Raw genomic sequence first — 11,091 nt, 5'->3', positions numbered from 1 at the left:
TAAATAATTGTGTCTACACAATATGACGTGTAAATATCGGGATACCACCATGAAATAAATACTTTAGGCCCTATTTATTTCTTCCATGATATCACCATCACATACATTTTGCATGTGCTCCTTCAACCACTCGGCCACAATCGGTATGTTTATTAGTGCCTATAGTAATAGGAACAAGGAAAGTAAATATACAATTAATCAAAAAGGAAAACTTAAATTTAAAAAGAAGCAGACTAACCGGAACTTTTTTTTATTAAACGTCTCAAACGAAAGCTACGACTTTCACATAATCGTCTAAACCGCCCTCTCTGCTGTGAATCTGAACGACGAGTCTCAAACAATCCTTGAACTTGACAATAATGTTTTTTTAAATAACAATTTAAAAAACCACAACGACCGCACTTCCTACCTGTGTAATTAAAAATCCGTAGTACCTGAGACAACAAAACGAAAAATCGATATCTCCTCCGATCGCCTGTGTGTGTCGGAGCAAATTTGTGATTTAACTTATCAGCCAGTTTTTTTTTGCCACATATTAAGATTTACCTGTCCTCATACAATTTATTCTTTTATTTATATTTTGATATTTTAATAAACAATTGATATTTGTTCAAAATAAAGGTGGAAACATTATGAACATTTAAAATAACAACGAATATGACACATAAATTGTGCTTTGGCTGAAATATAGCAGCAAGTAAAGATATCGTGGTTCATGCTTCATTTTCATCGGCATTTTCTCGCCTCTAATGGTACATCATCTCAGTCCAGCAGTGGGCCTTGTCGCCACTCTACATATTTGATCCGCTCTATAGATCGACAATAAAATACATAATCGTTGTTTTGTTTAGGTGAATCCTGACGTCGATACGTAGGCATATGTATGTGGGCACGGCTTGTCTTTTCTCTATTCAGATAGCGTAACCATCCATGATGGGTTCAGACAAAATAAAAATATTGTATATAATCTACAGTTTCGTACTTTGTTATGAGTATTGCTTTGTACTTGATTGAGCTATGGGACGAATACAAGATTTATCAATATGCTTAGACAATTCTTCGGCCGTCTACAGGGTAGGTGAAAGTATCTGCGGCTCGGTGTCTTTAACACTCGCAAATTCCACAAAGATTCCACAAATAAGCATTCATCTGTTTGGAAAATCTATGGTATGTATCTGTATTCATATAGTTATTATTGTTATTGTGGCTATTGGTGTCACGTACGTTTAAAGACCATTATTCATATTTTTGCTCTAAATTCGTCTCTCCTGTGCAAAGTCGATGCGGTTGAACTCGTGTAAGAGTAAGCATCATACTGGATCTGATTTTCTTATACGCAATGAATTCTTTTTGACAAAATTATAGAGAGAGTACCAACTTAATTTAAGGAAAAAGTATAAATATGCAAGTCAAATATACTTATTTTGAAACAGGTGAATATTGGAAAAGAGATAGCCGATGAAGGGGAGAATAATGAAGATGAAGAAGAAGAAGATAAAAATGATGACACAAATAATGAAATTTACGTCGATGATTATAAGATAATATGGGGAGATTGTGAGTTATTACTTCATAAGGCTTAAAAGATAAACTAATAAATAAAAAGGTATAATAGAAAAAGGTAATAAGGCTAAAGTATATTAATAAGTTTTTAATTCGAATACTGGCATTTATTTACTTTTTAATTACAATAGTTTTTTTTCATCAATTGTATTGAGAGCACGAAACGACATACAATAATACATTTGGTTTACAATTCTGTAAAAATGTTTTTTTTTCTATTTTATTTAGCTAATGCAAGTACAATATTTGCACCAGGTAAAAACAATCTTCGATTTGAATTTATTTTACCGTCAAGGTAGGTCTCAATAATTGATATGATATCTAAATTAATCTTAACATACATTTAGTAAATATAAAATTTGAAAAGAAAACTGTTTCTACTGAAGAATTTTTATGGAATTTGATAATGACTGTTTTTTTCTTCTTCAAATGTAATAACTTAGTAATTTGCCAACATCCTTTGAAGGAGAGCATGGAAGTATCCGTTATTGGTTAGATGCGGAAATAGATCCTGGTATGTTTGATTTTGACAAGAAATCAAGAAAGATTATCACAGTGATAAATACAGTTGATTTGACACACCCAATGTACGCAGTAAGTATAATACGAATGTTTACTTAACTACACTGAAAAAAGTTTAAAGCATGTTCACTGATGTTCAAGATCGTATGGATGACAACACATTTTCCGATTGTAGGTTCCCTGTCACATGTTTTTGTAATGCCATCTACTTTTTATTGATGTAGAATTATCATATAATCATCATTAACCCATAGGCCTACATTATCAGTATTATTAATGATGATTAACAGTAATCAATTCGTTGTTAACATATGTTGATTTTTAAATGTTAAAGTTAATAAAAACGGTGAAAACAGCTCTCCCCACCAACCCATAACCAAGATTCACCGGTGCAAGCTTTTTATTTTTAAAAATTCCTACCATCATCACTGTGGTTATGTTCAGATTAAACTGAATAAAGAGTCATTAAGACATGATCAGTATAATATATATGTACAATATGTTTACATAGGTTAAGATGAGTGCAAATAAGGAGAAAGTATTACGTAACGCTAAATGCTGTTCAAAACCACAGAAACTTTACTTCAACCTAGTACTAGAAAGAAGATCATATTCACCAGGTACGTACTGAATTAACTAAACAAATGATACATGTAGGCTACTACGTTTTGGTATATGGTGTACATGTTAAATTACAATAATCTTTCTGAATTAATATCTCTTATTAAAGTGTATTGTATGTATTGTCGCAAAATGAAGATTAATAAAACAACTTTTAATAGGCCATTTTGCAGTTTCGGTATTCAAGCAACAATAATAATGGTATCACTTATAAAAAGACAAATATAAAGTAATTCTATAATATTTGAGATCCGCACATGGCAGTATAAACACAATACTCAATATTAAAGAGTTCATAAACATTTTTAAACTGTGTAATCTAACTATACAAAGAATAAATTAGTATAATTCATTACAGGTGAGAGCTTAATTTACAGTGGAGAGATAATGAATTCATCCAATAAGAAAATCAAACCAAGTGTATCGTTTCACCAAAAATCAACGTACTCTCAAGAAGAGAACAGTAAAGTCACCGACAAAGTCGTGACCTCAGAAGACCTGCAAATGGTTAGCAAGAAAGACACCCAGAATTGGAGTAATTTTGCATTACAGATGCCTCCAATTCCACCTTCATTCAAATGCAAATATATCGAGGTCGAATATTACCTTAAGGTAACCAATTCATACTGTAATCTGTATATTGCTTGTTTTTATATAAATGAGGAGAGGGGAAGATACAGGATCTTCGTACTTGAAGATAACTCGAGTTAAATTGTTGTCATTGCTATATTTTTGATGTTTTTAAATAACAAAAACATTAATACAGATAGATTTTTGCACTTGTATTTTACATAACGCATTATCCACAATGTTGCATTGGTTTAAGTAATCCAGGCTTAAATTTGAATGCTAATTTTTAACTGTAGTATTGTGTAGATTAAGCTACAGAAAAGTACAACATAAAGTCTGTCTAAAGCCTGTAACATCGTGTGTTTTGATATTCCAGCTTTCATTAAAAGTTTCACGATCTAAAGAGACATCTGTATGTATACCCGTCCTAATCGGAACCGTTCCATTACCAATGCATCTACCTGCAGTAGTAGACACAACTGCGACAATGAGTTCGTCCTCTTCATCTGGTTTTGGAGGAGGAGGAGTGGGAAGAAGTAAAAGTATGAGCACAGAATTCTTGCTTTCAGGTAAACAAAGAGTTATTCATGATTATTTGCCTTTCTTCGTCTCTGTGGTAGATTTCAAACATCCTTACAAGACTTTGAATCTTTTGGAAAAACTAAAATAAATTTAATATTTCGTATAATAATGTATTTCATTTTCGTGTGTGTACAAAGTGTATGCCTATAGTTTCTATCAAAGCATGGAAAGGAATTTAGCTATTGTTTAAAAAAAACTCATTGCACCAAGTATTCAAGCAATCTGTAGTGGGTCTTCCTGAACATTATTTGTGAAAGCGAAAGAATGGTATATGAAGATCGAGCCTCCAACATTATTAGTTTTGTATATAGTTTAAATAATTTCATCTGGTTGGTTTTTTTTTCTGCATCAACTTTACTTAGTCTGATATATGGTTTATTTTTTCTCAGGATCACAGTATGCAAGCAGTGTGTTTGGGCCGGTAGATACGGACACCAATGAAAAGGTTTTAGGCGATTCAAAATATATACCAATGTACAGCTATTTTGATCCAACATAGAAGAACAGTATGGGTGTAAAAGAATGTAATTTGATGATTTGATATCAATGCAATTCAGGTTTTATTACCATTTATACTCGATGTGCTAATAAATGGTAAAATGTTGCAAGTCCTTCGATAAATTCTGTTTGTAACATACATCCACATGTGTATTGTCACTAGATATTACCGTACATGTATCTGGTGCAAAATAGTAGCCTATGTAATGTGAGTACTTACTTCAATAATTCATGATTATTATAGATTATACATATACACTTATATACAAACGGCTAAAAACCACTAAGGTTGGTTATACTGTAAGCTATGCAAGTTCATATAATACTTTACTGGTATGATTTAATAATATAATAATTCTTTTTATTAAACCACATTCCATAAATATTTCAGTTTTATTCAAATCGATTCTGCTTTTTATCAAACATTTTTGTTGCGTGCAAACAACTAGTTTCATTTTGTTAGCTATGCACAAGGCCGGCTTATTTTATAAATCCCCTCTCTTGTTGATTGAATTACAGGAGCCTACGACAATTCCACGGACGAGTAAAATTACAATCTATTCTATTGTCGATAACCCAGTTGAAAAATTGTATTGTTGTTTATTTTGTTGATCTAATAGTTACCGGTATCAAAATGTATAAATCATATTGAACATGTTATAAAGTATTGGTTTGTTATTTTGTACGTATACATGCATATTCCAATCTCGTGTATCTGGATGTAAGGTATTTCACAATATACGAAATGGAAAGTGTTCTTGTTGGTGGCTGTTAAGCGTAAATAAACTAGTTTCTATCATTTACCATTATACATAATATATTGCTTTATTCTATTAATTCATTGATTTCGTTTGTATGTTCTATTTAAGCTAATTGCGTGTAAATAATATTATATCAATTTATGTCAATTAAATATTTATTATAAAAAAGAGATTCTTTGAAATGATGATTCGTTGATTAGGCATATTTCTAATTTTGGTCAAACTAGTGCGTGTTTGTAAGAAGATGGATTGCATAAACCAGTGTTGTAACTAACAGCCCATGTTCTTATTTACCATAGGCATATATCCTAATTATACTTTATGTAAATGCATGTAAATATATAATTTAATATCAAATACAATAAAATGAGACTCTCAAACTGATCGTGAATTATTGCCAACTTTGACAAAACTATAGTATTTTTGAGTGGGAGGGATTGTGTAAACCATTTGTACTCGATATCTCAAACTAATCCTCATCATCTGGTAAATACAAAAACAAATCGTCCATGTATATTCCAATATGAATAAACGATTTTGTTTAAAAGAACATAGGAAAAAAATACGACGTTATCAATTAATCGCGAGAAGTTGATTCGCAGAAGTGGCCAAATCTTGACTTTACCTTGAAGGGCTGATTATAATATTTCAGCACAGATTGGAGCAATATGTCTATTGAATTAATATCGTTATACAAAAGCTTTACGACCTTTGACATCTGTTTTAACTCTGACAACTGTGTATTATATTAAATATCTGTATTATACAACTATATAAAATACTTTTTAATAATAATTATTTTTATAAGGCAATATAATACAACACTTTTTTATTACAATAGTATCGCATCATACTTAGTGATGTAATGCATTATTTCAAATTGGTCCCTGCCAACCAGAATTAACGGTAATCGTTCGGTGAAGATTGGCGGGTAACTCAGTCTGAACGACCCTTTGCAAAGACCCACGTAAAATGGAAAGGCGTTAGTGGAATTTTATTCGTGACGTTGTGATCAAGCTGTTATAAAATGAAACCAGGATAGGAATTTTGAGGGCGTAAGAAAACTTTAACTTATCAATTGAAGAATCGCGTTCTCTACCACACGCTTTTGTACGATACGACATTGACGTGCAGACAAGTGTGGGTGCAACGAACAATAAAGTTACTTAACACTCCATTGCATTCATTATTTATAATAGTCCTGCTTTCAGCCTATAAGTAACACTGGAATGTCAACAACCAAAACACGCAAAACAGCATGGGAAAAATACGCGATTTTAAAATTATAATTGATAGACGCACTGCTGCTGGAGAGAATGTTTTTGGACCAGGTGATACTATTTGTGGAGTAGTCGTGGTACACCTAAACGAGCCTTCAAAGATTTCAAAGCTGGAGATTGACATTTGTGGGAAGACATCTGTGGTAAGAATTTAACTATTGTTGTGATAGGCCTACGTTAAACTCTAGGCCCTATAGTTCATACATTTTCTGGCCGGGGTGGGGAGATAAATAGAAGTGAATTATGTAAGTTGTACACGGACAATATGCCTTCACGAGAGCCTTATTTCAATTACAGTCATGTAGGATATGCCTAAGAAGTGTTTTATTAAAAGTAATTGTGAGTTGGTCAACACTAAAAGAATATACATTGAAATAACCCAACCTTACTGGACTACTTCTTTGATTTGTGCAACCTAATAAACACTGTTTAAAGCTGACTACTTTTTATTTCTTGAATTAGAGAACAACTCTTGACAGTGAATATGATAATGCAATGTGTGACGTAAGTGATGAAGAAGACGATGACACCGATGAAGAGGAGGATGTCACTAAGAAAAGCAAAATACAAAAATCCAAGAAAAGCAAAGAAAAGGTGAAAAAACAACCAGAGAAAAAAGAAGATGGTGAATGTGAAGAGGAAGATGATGAGGATGAGGAAGAGGAGTATGACCCGGATGAATGGCATTTCCGGGATAATCAAATACTTTGGGGAGGAAAGCGTAAGTATGCCTATCAGTAATACAAATACATTCACTTTTATAACTTAGCGTTGTTGTTATGTAATAATAATAATAATAATAATAATATCCTGGATTTATATAGCGCCTAATGTAATGAAACCTCTAAGCGCTGAACATTATTACCCCAGCCATTTTGGATCAAACACGTATGGAAACATACTCCCATAATGTATACATGAGAAGAGTGAGGTGGTAGGTGGTTCTGGTGTAGGCCGGCAATATACGTAATCGATGTATTCGTTATTTACAACCCTTCTTTTTCTATTTATTCATTTCTTATCTATTATCATTTGCTTTTAGTTTATGTGTTTATATATCTTTATATTTTTTAGGCGGAGGAAAGAAAAAAATGCCTATTGGTAGAAATGAAATCAGATTTGAATTCCAAATTCCACACGAGTAAGTTCAATATACAATATTGCATGCCTATTTGAATAAATATATATTATATGAACATAAAGCACATTAATTTATAACATAATAATTATTATAATAAATAAAAGTTGATGACAAAGGATATTCTTGGTTATCTTAAATAAGTGTTTAAAATAGATCAATAGATCCAAATGAATAACCATTTGTAAAAATGTATATCCTCTAGGTCACTTCCGACAACATTCGAAGGGTCTATGGGGTTTACTCGATATTGGCTAGAAGCTTCGCTTGAACCTACACGATTTGAATTCAAGAAAAAAGCACAACTACCATTTACCGTTGCAAGCCACGCGATAACATTCGATGATGAAACATATTTAGTAAGTAATATATTGAACGCAATTAATACGCTTAACTCAGAAGTAAGATACAATTCAAACCAGTAGGATTTCACAGTATATAGGAAAACGTCTGTTCAATTCATTCTTTATTTCGTAAACATTGTACATATTATTACATTGTAACAAAAAGTATTGTAATAAAAATTAAAATTAAAAAAAAAAGAAGTTTAAGTTAGTAAAGTTAGTAAATCAGACAAACAATGACGATTACTTCATTCAAGAAGATAACTTCTTAATTCTTTAAAATAGGAATCTGTGACTAAATCAAAACCAAACTCATTTAGAGTCTGTCCATGTTTTCCAGGAAGAAGGAAAGTGTTTTACAGTTTCACCACTGATAGAAGCATATACCATCCAGGTATTAATACATTGAAAACTAATATAAATAATTATATCTGTAGATGCTTGTGTATAACAAGGTCATATAGATGGCTGCAGTCGCGTACTCAAGTTAGTATTTACCGACCGACCGACCGACCAACCAACCGACCGACCGACCGACATAGTGAGCTGTAGAGTCGCGACAAATAATGATTGTAACATATTGGGTAGGACCTATATGTACACATTCTAAACAATATTAACTTGCTGGGTATGACAACTACATTGAACCACTGCATCATAATGTATATTTGTTACATACTGTACATTGTCGTATTTATTTAATAACGACTTGTGTGAGTTTCATTTTCTAAACAAGGCCATATACATGGCTGCAGTCGCGTGCTCAAATTTTATTTATTTTTTATTTTGTTTACCGACCGACCAACCGACCGACCTACAAATCTTCATAATTTTTAGTATGGATCGAGATTTCAGACTTTTCACTTTGTTCGAGTACTGTTAATATACTCTCGTTTTTTTAGGTGATTCCATTCTGTTCAGCGGAGAGATAAAAAACAATTCAAAAGAAACAATCACGGGAAAAATTTGCGTTTACCAACAAGTAGTGTACCACGGAGAAAATGGTGATAGAAGTGAAGAAAGAGCAGTCGATTGTAAAGCTGTAAGTGACGTTGAAGGAATGGAAACAAAGAAGTGGACAAATAGTTCACTTATGATCCCACCAATTCCTCCATCAAGCACTAGTCGGCTCATAGATATACACTATGCCATTGAGGTATGTGTTTCCATTTGTAAAAAGATCAAGAACTTTCCATTGCTCTTTCGCAAACGCACTTTTTTCCCCTAGTTTGTTAGAGGTATGGGGCTGGGCAACTGGGATTCAAATTTGTCTTTATTTATTTATTTTTCAATTTGAACATTGTTCTATGTTGTTTTTTATTAAAGGATAATTATATGCCTTTCACAGATTGTTGGTTGAAAAGTTAAATTAAAGTTGATGATCCTCCGACTAAAGCTCAACACACTGTAGCGTTTAACTTGATGGTGGAGAAGATCCAATTCCTCGAAGTGTGGTCCCTGTTGATAAAATATTTCCAGGCTATTATTGCTTGAGCAAATTGTTTTCATTTAGGTTATTCATTGAATATATTTTGGGAAATTTTGTACTGTTGGACGACAAATAATATCTGGGACGGGGAAAGTGATTGGTGGATGTTTTTAAACGCTTGTGTGTATATTTGTTTACAAACAGATCGGTATTTAATCCTTGTAAATTACAGACTCTTAACTATTTTTGTTACTTTAGATGATACTTAACATCGGGGACAACAAAGAAAGGAAACTGAGCATCCCGCTTCAGATACAATCATCACAAGTTCAAACAAAGTCGTTTGGTGGATTTAGCTATTACTGCGGTAAGATCTCTATACAACAAAAACCTAATTCACTTATAACATATAAAAGTTTGTAGGCCCGAAGTGTGAAATGTTATTTGGTTTCAAATAACAATAATAGTAATAAGTTAATGTTCATAAATAAACCAATAATAAAACTTACCGTACTTCAAGACAGTTGACGATAACTGGCAACTGACAAGTTTTTCTGTTAAACTGTCTTGGACGTAAGTTTTTTTATTGCTTTATTTTATGTACCTTACCTAATGTTTGTAGTCCTATTAGGCGCTATTACTGGAAGTCTACCATTATCAGTTATCCAGTAAAACAAAAACGATTTATTAATTAATTTGTTTATATATTGTTTTTTTCTTCGTGTATGAATACATTTCACAAATGTGTTGTGTGTATCAATGTAAATAAGTGCTTTTCTTATCAATAATAACTAGTCGAATAGTATAAGTACATAATATAATAATAAGTACAGTACTAGTTGTATAGTTGATTAAGAATCGACAGATATAGAAATCGCCAAAATAAATAATTCTGTATTGACATTGTGTTTGCAGGACCTGTTCCAAATTACGGGAAATCGGTGTTTGGTCGGACTTTATTACCAGAAGATAAAAAAACATTCGAAACCTCCTCGTACATTCCTATGTACTGCTACTATCCGCCAGTTGGTTTGTGAAATAAACGGACCCGAGGAACACAAATCTACCATAAACTATTAACATGGAATTCCACAAAAATAGCTCATTTTGCATTCCCCCCCCCCCCCCCCACTGTTTCTTTAATGTATATACTTTAAAACTAACATATATGCGGTGTCAATATGATTGTATAGAAAAAAAATCTGGAGACTTTTGTACACGCACTTCTCTCGTCTAATGAACAACTTTGTGATAGAAGCGTATACCATCCAGGTATTAATACATTGATAACTAAAATAATTTCATTTCTGTTTCATTTTCTTCATAACAATGTATTATAGTTTATATTTTTATTTTAATAAATGTATGACTTTTCACATTAGTTGAATGTTTTATATAAGACTTATTTGTGAATTTTCTAATATCATGTTGTTTTTGTTACCATTTCACACTAATTAAATGAATGCTGAATGTTTCAGTTATCATTATTCGTTTACTATTAATAGCAGCACAAATTACAAAATTTACTTTCATGAAGACAAAATCCACTATTAGGTATATTGCTCTTAAATGCTCCTTTTGGGATTTCAAATTTCTACCGAAAAGTCGCAAAGCATTGAAAAAATATTTTAAAAACTGATCAAGCGTCTCTTTTCTTTAGCCCGGTATGTGATTTCCACAAAATAAATTTGCTGGGAATTGGACATGTAAAAAAAAATCTTGGAATAAAAAAATTAAACTTATCTAGCTAGCTCGAACGGTAAATTCGATCCGATCATCTGAT

The 11,091-nt window shown here is 32.1% G+C and overlaps 3 protein-coding genes across 5 annotated transcripts in view; 2 read left to right on the top strand and 1 right to left on the bottom strand.

Annotated features, from left to right (window-relative positions):
* Positions 1-11,091, bottom strand: part of LOC144845929 (DGAT1/2-independent enzyme synthesizing storage lipids-like) — a 142,047-nt gene that overhangs the window by 93,863 nt on the left and 37,093 nt on the right. The window lies entirely within an intron of this gene.
* LOC144844644 (arrestin domain-containing protein 3-like) lies at positions 996-5,179 on the top strand. 2 transcript variants are annotated; one of them, XM_078701651.1, is made up of 9 exons: positions 996-1,167; positions 1,434-1,557; positions 1,792-1,858; positions 2,007-2,157; positions 2,597-2,705; positions 3,065-3,318; positions 3,653-3,845; positions 4,248-4,364; positions 4,876-5,176. In XM_078701651.1, exons 1-8 carry the CDS (start codon positions 1,018-1,020, stop codon positions 4,355-4,357), a joined length of 1,158 nt encoding a protein of 385 aa, XP_078557777.1. In that variant the 5' UTR covers positions 996-1,017; the 3' UTR covers positions 4,358-4,364; positions 4,876-5,176. The 2 variants fall into 2 exon arrangements, with proteins under 2 accessions (XP_078557777.1, XP_078557776.1); XM_078701650.1 differs by having other exon boundaries at positions 4,248-5,179.
* LOC144844707 (arrestin domain-containing protein 3-like) lies at positions 6,113-10,689 on the top strand. Of its 2 annotated transcripts, none has more exons than XM_078701733.1 (8): positions 6,113-6,540; positions 6,860-7,118; positions 7,472-7,538; positions 7,741-7,894; positions 8,165-8,273; positions 8,782-8,921; positions 9,567-9,675; positions 10,224-10,689. In XM_078701733.1, exons 1-8 carry the CDS (start codon positions 6,376-6,378, stop codon positions 10,343-10,345), a joined length of 1,125 nt encoding a protein of 374 aa, XP_078557859.1. In that variant the 5' UTR covers positions 6,113-6,375; the 3' UTR covers positions 10,346-10,689. The 2 variants fall into 2 exon arrangements, with proteins under 2 accessions (XP_078557859.1, XP_078557858.1); XM_078701732.1 differs by having other exon boundaries at positions 6,118-6,540; positions 8,782-9,035.

The sequence above is a fragment of the Antedon bifida genome, chromosome 6 (genome assembly GCF_963402885.1).
Source record: "Antedon bifida chromosome 6, ecAntBifi1.1, whole genome shotgun sequence".
NCBI lineage: Eukaryota > Metazoa > Echinodermata > Crinoidea > Comatulida > Antedonidae > Antedon > Antedon bifida.
Note: the sequence above shows the minus strand (reverse complement) of the source record. Positions and strands in the feature narration are given on the sequence as shown.